The sequence below is a fragment of the Haemaphysalis longicornis genome, unplaced genomic scaffold (assembly GCF_048455015.1).
Source record: "Haemaphysalis longicornis isolate Haplotype H1 unplaced genomic scaffold, Haemaphysalis longicornis Haplotype H1 scaffold_2, whole genome shotgun sequence".
NCBI lineage: Eukaryota > Metazoa > Arthropoda > Arachnida > Ixodida > Ixodidae > Haemaphysalis > Haemaphysalis longicornis.
In genome coordinates, this window is record NW_027526295.1 from 285805881 (window position 1) to 285825389 (window position 19509).

Here is a 19509-nt window from a genome sequence, read left to right on the forward strand (position 1 = left end):
CCGGCCTGGCTACAAGGTGTTTATTTTGCGGATGCAAAACAAAAGTGCATGGGACCCTAGCCATGAAAAGTAAGCTTCGCAGGAAAAAGTACGAAATTGTGGGGTTTTACGGTTCAAGCCGAGAATGTAGGGAGAAGCTGCCGAGGAACGTTGGAGTACTGACACGAAATTTCAAAGCTGAGATAACTATGCAAAATGCTTCCTTCTTATCAGGAGCTATCTCCCAGCAAGTTTCCACAGCAACCTCGGCGTAACGTATTTTAAATCCATTTTTAATCTTCGCCCGCACGACGAGAAGCCCAGAGCGGGCCGACATGGCATCATCTGCTACTTGCCCCAAACTGCCGACGTAGGGGTTCCCTTGACGAAGCCTACTACTAGGTGGTTCGGGTGAAAAGGAAAGGAAGTGCACTGGGGATATTATTGAGCCCAACTGGGGGCTCACCTGCATACAACCCAGTGTTGACGAAGCCGACGCGCTGGCTGTGGTTGGCGTCATGATGTTTTTGGGACTGACGTCATGCTGCCCGGGCGCGTGGGGACGGTGAAGACCTCAGTACGGCAAGAATGGTGACGTCACGTGATACCTCCTCTCATGGCGGCCGCTCGACGTTCGTTTGGTCGGAACCGAAACTGACACGAATATAAACGACGCCATAAATGAATGTTTACGCTGCGCTCGACCGTCTAATGTGTAATTCTATGTTTAGTGGGCTGGTAGGCACGCATAGCAGCGAAAAAAACGTAACACGAAAATTTCGTGTCAGTACTCCTTTAACAAGGCCGACGATGTGCTTAGGGCACGGAGAAAGAAGTATTTGAGGAGGGGAATCCGCTGGCCTGGGACTTCCTGGGACAGCGCGGGCGGGCGGCGCGATAATGTCACGGTCTGGAGACGAGGAAATTCACCTTGCGGAGCAGCACAACAGATGACGCCTCGAGTACATTGCCATAGTTTACATGTCCTTCTACGGACGCGACGCACAAAAATCGTAATATCATCGGCTATATTTTAAAAATTGTCGTATTTATTTCTGTAACATAAATAAATAAAAGTGCTGGACATTGTAGCATCAGTTATTAATAAATACTGCCCTACCCATGAAACGCAAAAAGGGCTATTGTAAATCTAAAGGTCGTCTACACAAGACGATTCGAACTGCTTAGAGACGTCTCAGCCAAGAATTATTTATGGAAGCTGTCCTGAACAAGTCTTGTAGCTGTGCTACAAGTACGGCTTAACTGTAGTTACAAGCCGTACCGCGCTTGAAACGAAGCACTGGAAGGAATCCCGGAGCAGACAACGTCTGACGCCGCCTTCCCGCCACGAGTGGTTCACTCTCGCCGCTCGTCTCTCGCGGGCTTCTCAGATTTGCGCGTGCTTTTCATGTTGCACAGGCAGGGCGGCGAAGTCGGGGCAGTCTGAAAATGAACTAATGGCACAGAGGATAAGAACCATCATTCAGTGGAACTAATCATACCTATAGATTCTCAACCACATGTTTTTTTTAGGGGCGAAGCTCCTAAAGCCATGGGTCTGTCCATCCCTTGTGTCTCGTGGTACATGACCGCCGCATGCTTTCGGAGATGTCGCAAAGTTGGCCGCGTTGCACGCGCAAGAACCGACTGCAACCGGCAGCGCAAACTCGGCACCGGGAGCGCGAGCTTGTCTGTGTTCGCCAACGGAGGCGTGAGCGCACGTGCACTGCGAGGGGGAGATCACGCAAGAGATCACGCCGATCACGCCACGAACGCAGGCAGTCGTTCTCGGAGATCGAACGAGACGCAAGGACCTTTGCTCGTTTCCTCTCGTCTTGTTCGGGCACAAGTTCGCCCTAAATAAAAGTTCTTTCTTTACCGTTGTGTCCCATCCTACGTGACAAATTGTGGTGGAGGTGCGGGGTAGTCCTCGATGGCGCGGGGTCTTTCACCAGGTCTGGACCTGGGAGCATTGACTCCGAAGCCCCGTAGCCCGAGTTCCCAGTTGATTTGTACAATGTACGCACACAGTCTTACGTCTTTCTTAATGATGTAATGGGCGAACTTCCACGGGAGAGTTACGGTTACCGATGATCTCCCCTTCTCGAGCTTCGCCCCACTTATCATCATTCATTCCGTGGATATGGCGTGATTTCTTTTATTGTAGGTTTCGCGTTCTAAAAAATCAAAGCCCCTTCGCCTTACGACAACGATTATTTATTTATTTATTTATTTATTTATTTATTTATTTATTTATCTATTTATTTATTTTACAAGTACTGCCAGCCTTATTACAAGGCCTTAGGCAGGAGTGGGCATTCGGTACAAGCACAGATCAATAAGCTAGAAGTCAATAAACAAAAAAATGCACAAGATTCAGCACAAAGAAATGTTTTTTCTTGCCACTTCGGAAACAAACAAAAATTAACAAGAAATCAGACAATGAACGAGAAACTGCACAAAAATCAGCACAAGATTTTTTTCCGTGCCGCGATTTTACGGGGAAAGACGGGATATGAAAGCTATGATTTATTCGAAAGTGCAGAAAGAAATGATGAAACAGTCCGGCAGTTAACAATGGGGGCGGGTTGGGCGTTCTATTCAGAAACCGTGCGTGGGAAGAAAGGATTTTTAAACGCGCTAGTCCTGCATGAAAAATATTTGACCTTTTTATCGTGATAGGAGCAGCGGTGGCTAGCCGGTGGAATGCATAAAGTTTTATCTATTCCTGTTTGACCATTGTAGAGTAGGTAGAAAAATTTCTTTCGATCCCGATAACGCCTTGTTGCAAGGTTCTCTAGTTCTGCAGTTTTTAAAAGACTTGACGGGGCCGTGCGCCAGCTGTATGAATTGTAAATAAATCTAGCTGATTTTCTCTGGATTTTCTCAATTTTAGTGATGTTGGTTTGCGTGTGTGGATCCCAGACAATCGAAGCGTATTCTATAGTCGGATAAATGTTTCATATAACAATAGTTATTATTTCAGGTGATGCGTTTCCTATAGACCACCTTAAAAAACTTCATTGCTTTATTGTAAATACATATGTTATGTGCTCATTCCACTTAAGATCTGATGTGATTACTACCCTCAAGTATTTGTATAGACACGACGGATAAAGGCTGATTGTTAACGCTGTAAGCGAAAACTAAGGGATTCTCTTTGCGGGTAATGGTCATTGTAACAGACTTTTTTAAATTTGTCATCTGCAGTTTCGAGCACCATGTTTGTACTACAGCTAGCGAGGTGTTTAAGTATGCCTGATCACTTTAATTGCGTATTTCGTTATACAGAATGCAGTCATCTGCAACGATGTTTGAAACGCGAAGATTTCTTCCGCCGCGGACCGACTGTAATGAGAGTCCAGTCGCGCGAGGGATGTCTCCCACGACGGCATGCAGCCGGCTATGCACTGACTGGCCTCATGAGCATGACCACGAGGAAATGCCACAATGCGTTTAACTGTGCTTTTTGGAGATTTCTCGGTTCTGTCGATCCTCTAATAAAGAGCTCTCTCTCTCTCTCTCTCTCTCTCTCTCTCTCTCTCTCTCTCTCTCTCTCTCTCTCTCTCTGCAGATTAATAAGTGCAGAGCACTTTAGGGGTTCGTTCCGCTGCCATCGCGGCGTAACTGGCGTAACCCAGAGGCTTCGAAAGCCAGGCGGTGTATATAGTCATAAGCTTTCGAAACTAGTGAACCGCTGGCGCATACAACTCCCCGTTGTTTAGCGCAAAGAAAATTGTAGGTACATTTGAGGCAAAATACACGTAATTAACAGGCAGCGCCCGCGTTCATTTAGTTTTAGGAACGCTCGTTGGGTTGGTTTTTACGATAGCAAGCGAAAAAAAGTAAGAAATTATCTCTGCCCAAGGATAATGGCGTGGAGTGCATTCGGCAGGTATTCTCAGATAATGAATGGCAGCCAACCATTGTCCCTGAAGAAGGAAGGGTGTGACAGCTGCATCTTCCCGGTATTCACGTATGGGGAAGAAACCAGCTGCAGGCTCACTAAGAGGGTTCAACTTAAATTGAGGACGACTCAGCGAGCAATGGAACGGAAGATAATTGGTGTAACATTAAGGGACAAGAAGAGAGCGGAGTGGGTCAGGGAACAGACGCGTGTTAAGGACATATTAGTAGAAATTAAGAAGAAGAAATGGGCGTGGGCATATAGGGCATATAATGCGAAGGCAAGATGGATCTCTAGAGAAGGCAAGCGTGGCAGGGGGCGGCAGAAAGTTAGATGGGCAGATGAGATCAAGAAGTTTGCGGGGATAAATTGGTCGCAGTTAGTCCATGGAGGACCGGGATAAATGAAGATTAATGGGAGAGGTGTTTGCCCTGCACTGGGCGTAGATAGGCTGATGATGATGATGATTGTGTGGGGCTGTGATAAGAATGCCAACCTACCCCTGAGCACTGGGAGAGAGCGCCTCATCCACCCTCGCAGAGCTGGCTAGACTCCACCTGGCTGCGGATCTTCTTCTAGAGCAGGGGGCCCATGACCGGGGGGCCATCATCCCGACTGACTCCCGGTCTGCCCTCCCCGTCTACGCGCCGCCGACCAGCCAGCCTGCTCCGGCGGCAACGTGGAGCAGTCACTGGTGGCCAAGCACCATGTGGTGGAGGCCCAGGGGTGTCTACTGCGACTTCACTGGCTGCCCTTGCACGTGGGCTTCATGGGCAACGAGGTTGCAGACTCCCTGGCCAAAGGTGCTGCTCGCCAGGCAGGGGTCCCAGCCTCCCGGGATGTGGTGTCATTCGACGTTGCATGGATTATCCTGGCCCGAGTGGTGGAGGCCATGTATCCAGATGCCCGAGTGGTCAGTGGCCAAGCCCCACGGATCCTGCCCAGATGCATCAGCTGCATGCAGCTGATGCGACTGGGCAGTGTGACGTTATATAGTGTGACGTTATATCACCACGAATTCATCCCAGAAATCAAATATGGACCAGGTGTTTCACAAGCTCTTTTGTGTGCTCACGTTTCTCTGTGGTTCTCCAACATATTAAAACCTAATACGTTTTCGAGTTAAAGTACAACGCAGAAAAGGAAGGGGAGGAAGCTATTGACGCCATTATCATCCCCAAGCCAGTCAATCAATGTCCTGAGTGGGTACATGCCAATTCTGCCCATGGTACCACTACCACTAGTCCAGATTCATGCCGGTCCCCAGGTTGCGCATGCGTCACCTTTTGAGGCCCATTATCGCTAGTCTAGAGGCGCAAACATTGAGTACCAGAAATCATGGGCAAGCAGTTGCATTAGGGGTACACCAATGTGCTTCACTGACCCAAAGGCTTCAATCCAACAGATGGTAGTTCTAGGTTATGGGTCACTCAATCAGTTAGGCTTCCATTTACATTGCCCTTTATTTTATTTGCGCTTCTAAATCCTAACCCACAGGGTGTGGCCAACACAGGGGCCATAAAGACAAAACTCAAGTTTCATTCATTCGAAAGATTGACTCGTTGGAATACCACTGACACCACCTTTACCGCAAACTTTACGAAAACAAGCTGTATATTGAGGGAAACAGACAACAGCCACGCGACTCACTAGCGACTTTTCCGCAACGAGCCTACAACATACTAATATGCACAGTTTGCTGCGACTGGCGCAGAGGCCAACAAAGACCAACACAAATTAAATGGATTATGAGCTTGCAGAATGAGCTATTTGTGATTAAATTTACTGCAAATCCTTTTTATAGCAGTAAGAATGTTGGGGTAAATAATCGAAGTTATGAATGAACACATCAACAGGGAAGCACAGCAGTCCGGTGCACTGGGGTTGTCTCACACGACACTGACCAATTGGCATAAGTGACGCTGCCACTTAAACGACCCTGCCTACCGAGTCGCACCCATTGCTTCACAAAATGGTTATTACCAACCGTAACAACAATGAGCCAGGTACAAATCTGGTAAAAAAAAATGAAGCAAGTACGGACAGCAGTCTTTAGCACTACCATAGTCCTTCAATGCTTTTGTATTAAGAGACTCTGGCACTACTGTGGCGCCATTTAAGGAGGACGGACAATAAACTAAGCAACAAGGGATGTTTCATTGTGCACTACAGCCCTAGTCAACATGCAGTAATCCCTCGTTATAACAAATTCAGCGGGACGGCGAAAAATTTTGTTACAAGCGGTATTTCGATATAAGCGACCACTCGAGAAAAGCTAAGGTAGTGAAACTTTAATTGCCCCAGAACTAGGAGGAGTCAAAACACAATGTACTCAGTGAAGCAGAACTTTATTCAGGTGCAAAAAAGGCAGTGAGCTTTGGCAGTGAGCTTTTCATGTTCTTGCAGGCGCGAGCGACCCCTTCTCAAATTTGACTAAGCAGTGACTGGCGTCCGAACCCCTCACAGACTGCAGAGCGAATGAGAAGACAGTGGCCACTTTTATAGTGGGGGGGTGAGGGCGTTACGAAATGCTACGAGAGTTTGGCGCTGGAGAGTAGCACAAATTCCGGGGCTCGAGTACGAGGTTGTTTTTGTTGAGCTTAAAAAACAACGATGAACCACTCTTTGTGGGTACACAGCACAGTCATGAAAACTGACTGGTTTTGCACAAGGGTTTTGCATGATCACTGGGCAATTTTTTTCCCACGGTGTGAAGCCGCAGATTTTGCAAAACAAGAGTTTTTCAGCACCACGCGGTCGATAACACTGGTAATTCTACGCTTCGAGTGTTAGTGTTCGCGCACCGCCGCGTCCACGCCATTGACCGATGTCTAGGAGTGAAATTCAGTGACCCTGCCACGCATTTGGACTGTTTGTCTAAAGTTGGATGGCGCGAATTGAGCATGACCGGCTTGTGAAAATCGCCTGGGAAAGACCGCCTTGCAATGCGTCGAACCGCCATGTTGACCGCCTGACTCTCCGCTTGGTCGCCGCAGCTTGGCGCAACTTCGCTCGCCACTTCCCTCTAAGTGGGTTGGGCTCTTCGTGCGCTTCGAGTAATGCAGCCTAAATTCCACGAGTTTGGGTTGGGACCAGAAGAAACTTTAAAGTAAAGCGATTTCGTTATAACGAGAGATTACTGTACTATCATTTGTTTCCCACACCTGCCCTGAGTACGTCATCGCTGACGTCAGGAAGCACATGTACTAGCAGGAGAATTAAAATTTTGACTCAATTTGTTTAATTTCTTATTGAACAAAGCAACATTTGCTGCCAGACAAGCCTCGAAAGTGCTATAAAACACCAAATATTCTGAAGATAGCAACTTTGTATTTTGTCTTCAAGGCTTCTTCAATACTGTCCCTGCCACAAGTATTGACTTGACAAACGATCTGTTGCAGGCACTCAAGGCTGCCTTTTATGCGCGACAGCAGCCTTTGATTCCAAGACATGACTGCAAGGGACACAACAAAGCTCGCATTTATTTGTCGTTTTCAGCTTACACACATCTATCCAAATAGACAAAACCTCAATCGTAACAAAATATGCGTTACAGCAGAAAACAACGGTGCAATGCACCAATCGTCGCCGTGCGTGGCATGAGGCAGCAGAAACACGCTTGGCAACAACGCTATTGGAAATGAATGGAAGGCCAAATCAAGACAGGCTCTGGCGTCATTGCACATCACTCATTCACACAGCAGCGAGGGCACACTTGCACTTTCAATCCACGCCCCATCACTACGAGAACCACAGCTGCTGGTTGCTGCTTCTTGGGCTGGTGCACACTATGCCCACAACAACAGTCGCCACAAGTAGCCAAGTCCCCGTAGTGAATTCAAGATGGCAAAACTGGAAGCCTGTGGAAAGCAATCGTGCATGCTGCTGGGTCCACACATTCTGATGGCTGGGTGCGGGGATTCCCACATGGGCACACAGCTCACAGGTCACACCTTGTGGTTCGCGGCAGCCAGCAGAGCAGTGACCTGATCCAAGACAGTCTCAATAAAGGGCCTCTGCAGGCAGTCCACTTCCAGCATCGTTCGAATAAGGGTGTGCAGACCACCAGAGTACCTGGAACACAGGGTGGATTCATTAGCAGGTGTTGCCATAGCTACCAGCAGCGTCCTACTCTGCTCTCGCACACATGCCTTCGTTCCGCACTGTTGCGCCCCATCAAGACGAGAAACCCCTGTCCACTTACTTGCCTGGCACGGTTACAACCGACCACTCAAAACGCAATCGAAGAGCAAGCTTCCCTTTCGGGCTATCCTCATCCGACTACACGATGTTTAATGCTGTTTAACTGGCTGTTTAACACGATGTTTAACTGGCAAACGATATAAGCTAGTGGCAATTAAAAATGTGTGAAACGTTAATTACACAATGTTTTCATTCGAATTGCTAGTGCGTCAACAGACCCCAGTTTGGAAGCCTTCAACACAACCTATAGTTGATGGGCTATAGCTACGGTTTCACAGTGGAGGACTCTCTCTCTCTCTCTCTCTCTCTCTCTCTCTCTCTCTCTCTCTCTCTCTCTCTCTCTCTCTCTCTCTGGTTGTTTTTTAAGTTCTGCCCACAGCCAGGGCTCTTCCTCCAAAATGTGTGCGAAAGCGCTTCGGACGCGGCTGGGCGGTGGCCCCCTATTTTTCTGAGAAGATCTAATGCTCTGTAAAACTTGTGGAGGACTTGTACAATCACAAAGCGTTTTTTATTTTTTGCTGCATACTACAGAGGAAGAATTCAAAAAGAAGAAAAAGTGATAGATCTACCTAGAAATTTCAAAAGACCACTGCACAATAGACAAACACGCTTCACTTGCCTTCACAACATAGCATCCAGGTTAGATCACCTCTTAAAACAGAAGAGAAAAGTTTTGGGGAACACAATTAAACAAAAATTTCACCCTAGCTCTTGGTCACAGGGCCCCTTCCAATGAAGTTTTAGTATTTGTTGTGGAAAAGACCAGACCCTGACACATTTTCCCGCTTTTACAGGTGCACTGCGGTGCTTGCAAAACATTCAAAGCAGGTGAAAATATTATCCTAAAAAAAGACATTCAGTGTGGCTGTGTCCTACACAAGACATTCAGTGTGGGAGATACCTGAACCTTTTAGAGGCTTAGGTGTCTTTAAAGTTACCTGTGGCTGAAAGGCTTCTTACTCTGACTGAGTTCAGTATCAAACTGGTTGATTGATTGTGGGGTTGAACATGTCACAGCTACGCAAGGGTTATGGTGTGCACCAAAGTGGAGGGCTCCAGAATAATACTGACCACCTGGAGATCTTCAACATACGCCGAAATTTCAACACATGGGTGTTTTCACTTCTCGCCTCCATCTGAAAAGCAGCTGCCGTCGCCGGGATCGAACCGACGTCCTATGGTTCAGCAGCACAACATCTTAGCCAATAAGCCAACACGGCAAGTCCAGTATCAAACCACAAAACGACTGCAAAAGCCTCACTCCATACCAGACGGTGACCATGTAGGTGATACATTGCGTAATCTCCCCCAACGCTCTTTTGTGAGCACAGATGACGCATGGGATGGAGGGCCACGGCAGCAGAGGGCAGAGGCACATGTGCCAGCTTCCTCCCCCCCCCCCCTTTGAGTAGCAACAAGGGGGTATGCTCAACACTCACGGGCTGTCTTCGGGAATGTCGACGTGTCCGCTGAGCACGGCCAGGGCAACGCTGTCCCCCCGCTCGTGGGCCGCCTCAAATGGGGACCGGAAGAAGCACATGGCGTACAGGCAGCAGCCCAGGGACTGCCAAAGGAGAAGGGAAAGGGGGGAAGCCCTTGCAATGCGATGCCGCAGGCTTTGCACGCAGGAAATTTTGCCACCAACTCTGCTCGCACAATGGCTGTATGCTTGTCATGACGACCACTTTCCAATAGGTGGTCCAGCTAGGTGCACTAGGTGCAGGTGCCAGGAATGCAATTCCTATGCCATTGTTTTTGTTCACATTCACGTCTGCCATACACATCAAGTGAAGAACACCAACATTTTCCATCCAAGGGGAGCCTTTGACCTATGCGAGGGATGTTTTAAACAGGACACTGAAGAGGAGGGTGCATATATACTTGAACGAAAAAATTATTACATAACACCCCGAGATTGGAAAGTGGCTACATAATACAGCTAGTTTGTAAAGTGGCCAAGGTAGTGCATTGGAACTAATTCTTGAGCTCTTTAAACTTTGGTGTTTGAAATGGGCATTCGAAATGGTCCCTTTCCACTGGTGCCACCAAGTTTACTGAGTGGTAAGATTAGTTCCAAGCAATGCATTAAAAAACCGCTTCCGATATTGCATTCACCAGGATTCATAGTATTGGAAAATATAAAGATTACAGTTTTATGACTACAGCTGTTTTGCCTATGGTTCCTCCAAAAATGGCTAAATATCTCTAATTAATTATCTTAGGAATGATTTGGCCAAATAAGAAATAATTGCATATTTCAAATCAGTGGGAAAGAAGTAGCAAGACTGACAAGCTTCAGAGCTTACTTAAAAATTAACACAAATTTTTAAGACCCGTGTCCCCCTTAATGGGGCGGGAGCCCCGAGACCGCTCATTAGGAAAGGTGGGAGAGCTGGGCTAGCCGGGTGCAGCCCTGGTGTGCATGTGGCCCCGGCAGGTGGGCAGAAGACACCAGGCAGGGGCACGTACCCAGATGTCGACCCGCTCGTCTATGGACGTGCGGCTCTCCACGTTGAACAGTTCCGGGGCCCGGTAGGACATGCTGCACTTTTCGGTGGCCAGATCCTGGAACAGGGAGCAGGAACAGCCCCCGTTAGTGCCCACCAGTCCACCCAGTGCGGGCACCCAATTAAACGCAGGCACCATGGCACATTACCTGGCACATTACTGCAGATGCCACGTGCACGACTGCACTAGTTGCAGCACTGTGGCGCAACACTGAGGCTACCATTCCATTTGAACAGTCTGTACCCAGTATGGCCTCCCAAATTCTGAAGTGAAGGCCGCCCGCAGCATGTTGTGTGTGACTCACAATCCATTCACCAATTTAAGCAGCAGCCGTATGGTGTGTGCATGATATGACTTTTCAGAACTTTCAGTCCTACTCCGCTGCGATATAAGGAAGTGTACACTAAACAAAAGTGCCAGTGATACCAAAGCAACTGAAGCTGCACGTTTCACAAACAGCTGCACTCAACAAGCTGTGAATTTTGTGTGGTCCACAACAAGGCGAAGGCCAATGGCACCCAACTGCTCCTGTCTTGTGACAGCCGAGTCTATCCTTCGGCACTAAATTTTCTGCTTTTCACCCTTCCTATCTTTCTTCATTCCTTTTCCCTTTGCGAAAATGGGAGCTGTTATAACTTGCTTCTTACGACTGCACATATTGGGTGCGTGCAGCAGAGAAGAACACAGAGACCGTCACAAGGCTGAATGGCCCCTATGCTCTTGTCCGTCATACACAACCAATCAGCGCAGTCGAAATGAGCTCTTCCATTCACTGCTTTACAATCAATGTATATGCCACCTGCTGCCAGTGTGCAGGCCATTGCATGGCCTGCACAAGATCACTGCATGTTCTCATTCATTTTTACCAGAGTACCTGTCACCCCAAAACATGGCCTTCCGTGCAGCGTGAAACAGCATAAGAAACACGAGGCAACAGACGAGGGCACAAGGACAGAGCACTGAATAACAACCAAAATTTATAATTGCTGGACTTGCATTGTGACCTTTGTAATTTATTTTCCCTCATGGCTGCATGGGTTGATGTGCATTTTCTTTGGAATTACTTTGTAAGAACCCAAATTTCCATTCTGTCCAAAGGCACCAGGAGTAAGCAATAATTCTACCCCCTTCCTTTATATGGTACAGTTGAGGTACTGTCGGTTAATTATGCATGCCTCTAAAATGCAGCCCATACAATATAAAGTTGCTACTGACTTTCCCCCATTGCGCCTGATTTCCTTCGCAAGTTCCACCCTGTATGAAATTGGCGAGATTAAGTCGGGGGGTCACTGGTCTTATAAAACAACTTCTCCTAATTTTCAAGTAAACTTTGTGAAACTTGTCAGTCTTGCTGTTTTTTTCCCATTGATTTCAAACATGCCATTATTTTTTCAGTTGGCCAATTAGCTCCCAAGATAATTAGAGATAATTAGCCATTTTTGGAGGAATTCAAAACAGTGTTAGCCATAAAATTGTAATCTTTATATTTTCCAATACTATGAACCCTGGTGAACGCAATAATCGAAGCAGTTTTTTGATGCACCGCTTGTAACTAATTTTACAGCTCATTAAACTTTGGTGTTTGAAATTTCCACTCAAAGTGGTTCCTTGCCAATGGTGCCACCAAGGTTTAATGAGCTGTAAAATTAGTTCCAAGCGTTGCATCAAAAAACTGCTTCGATTATTGCGTTCACCAGGGTTCATAGTATTGGAAAATTATAAAGATTACAATTTTATGGCTAACACTGTTTTGAATTCCTCCAAAAATTGCTAGTTATCTCTAATTATCTTGGGAGCTAATTGGCCAACTGAAAAAATAATGGCATGTTTGAAATCAATGGGAAAAAAACAGCAAAACTGACAAGTTTCACAAAGTTTACTTGAAAATTAGGAGAAGTTGTTTTAAGGCCAGTGACCCCCCTTAAACCTGAAGCCGCTGAGCTGAGAGAGGCACCAGAGGAGGAGGGCCACTGGGGCTGGAGAGGAGGAGCAGGAGAAGAGGACGAACAGGCCCGTCTCAAGGCTAAGGTGGACGTGCTTCATAAATAAAACACGGCAATGCGACTACTAGCATTACCGGGAGAAGCCCACGTGAATTACTGAAGACTGCCGATTCAAGGCGGTATGCCGTGGCCATGTGACCAGCCAGCTGCCAGTCACGTGTGCGGTGCCGGTCAGGGCACACTGTAGCGAGTGCCGGTCACAAGCCGACAAAGATGTGGACTGGCACATAACCCGCGTTTACAAAGCGAACTGCAACCACAATTCTTTCTCGGAACAGCGCAAAGGGACAAGGACGAGGCGTAGACGGGACACAGTGCAGACTAACGACAGGTGTTCATTGCACAAAATTACTCAAATACGGAATTCTGTTGCAACAAATGAGAGGAAGAGGGAAGGTGAAAGAAACACATAGAAATGCCAAGCCGTCACTGCAGCTCACGTGCTGTCACCAGATTAACAACACCAAAGGGTAGCTTACACACCTGTCTTTGTTAGAATATATCTCGCATGCTTCAACGATCTCCCGTGTCATTTGATTGTTACCTTTATAAATTATGGAGCATTTTCTGAGGTCAGGATAACAACCACAATCTTTACTATGTGCGCTCAAATGTCCATTATCTCCCTTTTCCACGTTATTGCGATGCTCGCGCAAGATGTCATTGACACATTTTCATGTCTGTCCGATGTACTTTTTATTGCACTTGTTCAGCGGTATCGAATAAACCACGCGATCCGAGCAGGCCACGAACGGCGTGCGATGTTTGGTGCTACACGTACCAGACTTGACGGTTTATTCGATACCGCTGAAAAAAAGCAAGAAAAAGTACATCGGACGGACAGGAAGATAGGTCAATGACAGATTGCGCGAGCATCGCAATAACGTGGAAAAGGGAGATAATGGACATTTGGGCGCACATTGTAAAGATTGTGGTTGTTATCCGGACCTCAGAAAATGCGCCATAATTTATAAAGGTAGCAATCAAATGACACGGGAGATCGTTGAAGCGTACGAGATATATTCTAACAAAGACACGTGTGTAAGCTACCCTTCGATGTTGTTAACCGACAAAGAAATTGCCTTTTTATCTGGTGACAACACGTGAGCTACAGTGACGGCTTGACATTTCTGTGTGTTTCTTTTATCTTCCCTCTTCCTCTCATTTGTTGCAACAGAATTCTGTATTTAAGTCATTTTGTGCAATAAACCTCTGAACCTGCGCCTCGTCCTCATACCTTTACGCTGTTCCGAGAATGCTATACCAACACACCCTTAGTTCACAATTCTTTCCTGTAGCTTGGATCAGGCTTGACTGCTTCAGAGGCAAGATCAAAGGAATGATCGCAAGCTTCCATGCAAGTTTTTTACAGCGCAAGATGGACACAACACCTGGCGCTAGAAAGTCAGGACAATGAACACACAGGCTGTCACCACGGCATCAAATGAGGCACGTTAGACGGCACATCTGCCACTCATCAAGAGAGCACGCCCGGCCTTACCTGGAGTGCCATGGCTTCACTGGTGCGGCCAATGTCGAGCCGGGCTCGCCCCATGCTGCCAAAGTCCATCCACACGGGCACATCGTCCTCCCCGAGCAGCACGTTGGCGGGCTTCAGGTCTCTGCACCCAACCAACAGAGCTCCGCTCACAAGTGTTGGGGCAAGGTCAATCACGCTACGTCTAGGCAGCCAACTTTAATGCAAGCTGATGGAAACATTTAGCAGTCGAGCTAAAGTCCATAGAGGAGGTGCACTGCAATTACAAATGGGGCACTAGGTTTCGAGGAACTGGCGTACTAACTGGCGTACTGATTGCAGCTGTGTTTACACCACCCAGCTGTGTCACAGTACAATGTCTGTGGCTTGAGCAAGCCATGACGAAAAGCACATGTAGAGTGTAATAATGAGCTGTGTGCAAAGGAATTAGGCCTTACCCCAATTGGTGAATTACGTCGCATGGTAGATGTCCGTAAGTTCCCTGACAGTGGCACGATAGTCAAGCAACAGATGACTCCCCTCTAGCCAAACAATGAAGAGCTCAACCAAGACGATGATTCTCAGTGGCTGCTCTGCACAGGTACTCCCACTTCGGGATTTCATTAATGTATATTAACACACACAACGACCGCCCTTATGGAAAGAAGTTCTAAATGCATTTCACAAGTGCTGGGTGCATTACGAAAAAGATGTCTGCAAGCTCACTACCAGGAAGAAATCTTCATTCTACCTGACGTGCACACGAGCTCCATTCCAAGAGCAAAGATTTACAGAGCGCAATATTGTGTCATGAATGGGTGAATTTTCAACCCACACAATTATGATGTGTTGGTCAACTAAAGTTCTTCAAGAAAACTGCATTACCACTGCATGTACTTAATAAGGTGGCACAGACTGGTACAGTACACTTTGAAGAGAACCCACAGAACTGTGACCACACATAGGCAGCAGAGAAGCATAGCACTCCGTACACCAAAGATGTAGTGCACACTAGTATGCCATATATGATAGAACCTCGTTGATACGTTTTCAAAAAAACGCGAGGGAGAAACGTACTATTCGGGAAACCATATGATCTGCCCCAGTAAAAAAAAGCAATCGAGAAATGAATGTCAGCATTTAATGACCTTTTTCACTTGTACATGTCTGTCAGTGTCTCCTGGCGCATGCTGCAGCCCTTTGAGAGCAAGAGCTCTTTTTCTAAACATTGCACACTTTTGTCCACACTGGGATTGTCCTTCACATGAAAGTAACTCCACACCGCTTCCAAGCCGGCTACGCCCTGAGCATATGTAGCTGCTGGAGACACCATTTCTTCCTCCGCGTCATCGCCACCATCTTTCTTCAACGCATCGTCCAGCGCCAGCACTGCTGCCCCGATTTCTTACAAGGTTAGTGTTCTGCATGTTGGGACATCGTCATACAGGCGATGTTGGCTAAAGGCAGCCACGTTACAAAGTGACTCCGGCAAGCCCAGCACTGCGGGAAAGCCACCCCGGTGACCCAGGCAGCCCAAACACCGCTCGGTGCCTGCTTATTGTGTTGCACACGCTGAGGATTGGTCTGCACGCATGTCAAGACGTTTTTTGTTCACATAAACCATATCATCTGGTCATAGTTGGATAAAAGTTTTAAAATTTTGAACGCACTTACTGGGAAATCGTGTTATCCAGGAGCTTAGTAACTGGGCAAAAACACCGTAACACTATTGGGCATCTTTAGTGTTCACAATAGAGAGTGCAATAACCCAGAAATTGTAGGAACCGGGAACGTATCAGTGGGGTTCTACTGTACCGCTAAAGAAGCGAATCATCTGAAATTTGTCCTTACAGGAGTTTTATTTTTTTTTTTGCGCAGAAAATTCTTTGCACACATCATGCATTTTGTATACCCAGTCGTTAATCGCCTACAACTATGTTCTAATCCCCGGTGAGTTTGACATATTCAGGTGTAGCCGTGCACTCAGAGACAACAAAACCAAACTAGGTATTCTTATAAGGAATAATTTTAAACATCTGATTTCACTATACACCAGTTCAAGCATATTACTTTCGTGCAAACACGTGTTCAAAGCAGCCTAGTGCATGAAGCACTGGTACAACGTGAAGGAAATGCTTTCCAGGAGTAACCTCGCTGAGTTATAAATGCTGCGAATACTGGTCAGTGTGGGTTTCACTGTCAATTAATAGTGCAGTGTTGGTGTGTTGGGCTTATCGGGAATATATGCGACTGCGTTCAGCCCACACCACGATATCACCAAAAGCTTCCCAGGTTAAGCCAAGCTCAATGTATCATCAATGAACGCTTCTTTGAACCCCGCATTCGAAAAAAACCATGCAATTGCCTCTTGACTTATCACCGGTACTAGCTGAGTGAAGCTACGTTAAACAGCTCTTGTGAGCTTGCTCTTACATCTAGTTGTTTCTTTTTAGTTCTTTGGTGTTAACGTAACCTTCACCTGCGTCAAATAAAAGTGGGGCATCAAGTACCCTGTGACTGCTAGTGAGCAAGCATTTTTTCCCGCTGCGTCAAACCAGGCTGAGGCAACTATCAGCCCCTGCCAAGCGATGCGCCAGAGGGGCAGCATACGGCCGTTCTCACTTCGCTGAGCAGTGCGCAGGCACCTTAACCAGAAACGCACGTCGCACCTGTGTGCCAAGGCGATGGGCATGGCGCTGTGGATCGCCTGCACCCCTTGGCACATGCCCAAGAAGAGCTCCAAAAGACGCGTCTCAGCCATGTGGTCACGCGACCGGGCGCGCATCGTCAGCTCGTCCTGGAGTGTCCCTCTCTGCACACAATTAGTTACACGAGCACATACTGGAGTCAGAAATATCTTTCGCCACTGCATGCAGCATTAAGGGGCATCGAAGACAAAATAAAAGTTTGCTTTATTCGAAAGATTTGGTATTCCATGGTTCTCCCTGTGCTGCAGCAATAAAGCACCATTTGCTGCAGCAAATGGCACTTTATTTATTGAGAAATTAAACACTTTAAGCCAAAATTTCAATTCTCCTGCTCCGTTGTGTGTTTTGAGACGTCGGCAATGACATGTCTAGGGCAGTACCAATGACAAAAGCTAGTATGTTGACTGAGGCTCCCACCAGCGGCATTAAAGGGACCCTGCAACACTCTTTGAGCAGTGCAAGGTAAACCTGCGCGACCTTTAAATTGCACTGCCAGTAATACCCGAGCCAAATATTACACGTGCACGTGAAGCGGTGAGCGCGCTAGTCGCTGTGAAAGACGCGGAAAAACCAACCGCGTTCCCTGCAATTTTCCTCCTTATGCACTCCCTGGCATGGCCTAAGCGATGTCATTGAGGCCATGGCTGCCTATTGGCTGTCGCTGGTGAGCATCGCGGCTTATTTCACACATTTCCTGTGACAATCCGCCGTTGTCGGCGCTGTGTACAAACCTCTTCTATGCGCACAGTTTTGACGTTTCTTTTGTGTTTTCAGTGGGCGTGGAGTTTGAGTGATGAACTTATTACTCCCCTTTCAGCCAGATCACATGACAACAAACATTTATTGCTTCAAAAACGCCCCACCAGCCTGAGCGCAAGCTTGCAAGCAGGCAGCCATGCCTGCCTTTTTGTTGCACCGATCCGGAAGTAAACCCCTACATGTTTCGGAGAAAAGGGGAAAACTCCCCGGCCTGTCATATATGGAAGGCCGCCGGAGAAGACGCCACGAGCGGCCCCTCTTTCCGGGAGAGAGCGCGCAGCTTTCGTCACGTTGTCCGTGGTCGAGTTGAGAGGGAACAATTATGCGCGATTTTTCATCGCGCGCAGTTTCGGTGATAGTGAATGGATTTTCATAATTCTTGCGGGAGGAGATTGCTGGGACAATAGACTTTACCTTGTAATAAATTCCAAGTAGTCGATGGTAAGTGTTGCAGGGCCCCTTTAACAAGGCTTTTAATAGCCTGGTTACCATCTGCCTTTACAGATGGCATTACAATACCGTTCAAGTACCCCTGTCTACACATGGGTTATTTTTCTGACTGGACTTGTACCTGGCTTATTGTAATGGTTGATAGTAATTATGTCGTGAAACACTACGTATGACTCGACAGGCAGGGTCATGTAGCGGCAGTGTCGCTTACGCCAGTTGGTCACTGCCGTGTCAGACAAGCCCAACGGCTGTGCAGTGTCAGCCAGCAGTGTGCGCGTTCCACGCACTGGTGCTTTTATGTCTGTGTGTTCGTTCATAAAGGCCATTGTTTACCCCACCATTGTTATTGCTACAAAATGAATATGCACTAAATTTAAGCGCAAATAACTCGTTCTACAAGCTTATAAACTCTGTTCAATTTGTGTTGGATTTTGTCGGCCTCGATCAGCCAATCGCAACAAGCTGCCCATATATACGTCATAGGTTCAGTGCGGAAAAAGTCGCTAGTGAGTCACATGGATATTCTCCGTTTTCCTTATTGCATAGCTTATTTGAGTGAAGTTTGCGTTAAAAGCGGTGTCAGTGGTATTCTAACGAGGCATTAATCGCTCGAATGAACCAAACTTGCATTTTGTTTTCATGGCCCCTTTAAACTCAGCGTAAAGGATGCTTATTTGAACGAAGATTCATTCCGTCCTTACTCGGAAGTATGGTAGTAAGATGAGCGCTTCGCTGGAAAATGGCTTGGACAGGTCGTGGCACGGGACGAGGGCTGCGTCGACGCACCGTACAAGGTTCGGGTGATCGAAGGACTTGTACAGTTCGGCCTCACGCATGGCGTCCCGCTCAGATTCGTGCGTGTGACACGGGATGCGCTTGAGCGCGTACAAGCGCTGCTTGCTCGCATCATACACGAGATCGACGACGCTGAAGCCCCTGGAAGCAGCACAGATAGAAAAACGTTGCCACATCAACGGCGCAAAACGAAACTAAAAAGTACCTACCCTTCCCCCAGCCTGGTCTTGACGACATATCGCTTGCCATTGATGCAAACAGCTTCTTTGGTGCACGTACAACCCATATTAAAAAGGATTCCGAGGCCCAGGCTATTCATGCCGGGGCATTTACGATCGCAACCGTCCGTATGTCCGGCACATGATCAAATTAGGGCGCGGGCTGGGTCGGCATGAGACAGCCTTACCGGGAGAGAAAAACTGCGAGTTCGATCTCAAATGCTTGACCTCGGAAGTTGCTCCTTATCCCTCGCACCGTTGACACTGTTAGTGCTGTTAGTCATCTTGCAGCCAACGCAGCAGCTGCACAGCTTCGGTTGCCACCGCCAACGATGTGTCGTCAGCTGCGGTGCGCGCCGAGCCGACGACATGACATAGGTTCAAGTTGCTTTAGCAGAGCCATAGTTTTGCAAGTTGTGATTACTCTTCGTTGACACGTTGGGACCATAGAGTTTCTCATATTGTACTCAGTCTAATATTTAAATTTCTGCGCTTTGTTGGT

At 47.3% G+C, this 19509-nt stretch overlaps 1 protein-coding gene across 2 annotated transcripts; it reads right to left on the reverse strand.

Moving 5' to 3' along the window:
• Window positions 1-7341: 7341 nt before the first annotated feature.
• LOC144170798 (serine/threonine-protein kinase 16) lies at window positions 7342-19378 on the reverse strand. 2 transcript variants are annotated; one of them, XM_077700805.1, is made up of 7 exons: window positions 18999-19378; window positions 18696-18930; window positions 16747-16889; window positions 14102-14222; window positions 10559-10654; window positions 9529-9653; window positions 7342-7960 (listed from the first exon to the last, which is right to left on the reverse strand). In XM_077700805.1, exons 1-7 carry the CDS (start codon window positions 19106-19108, stop codon window positions 7834-7836), a joined length of 957 nt encoding a protein of 318 aa, XP_077556931.1. In that variant the 5' UTR covers window positions 19109-19378; the 3' UTR covers window positions 7342-7833. The 2 variants fall into 2 exon arrangements, with proteins under 2 accessions (XP_077556931.1, XP_077556932.1); XM_077700806.1 differs by having other exon boundaries at window positions 19196-19266.
• Window positions 19379-19509: the final 131 nt, after the last annotated feature.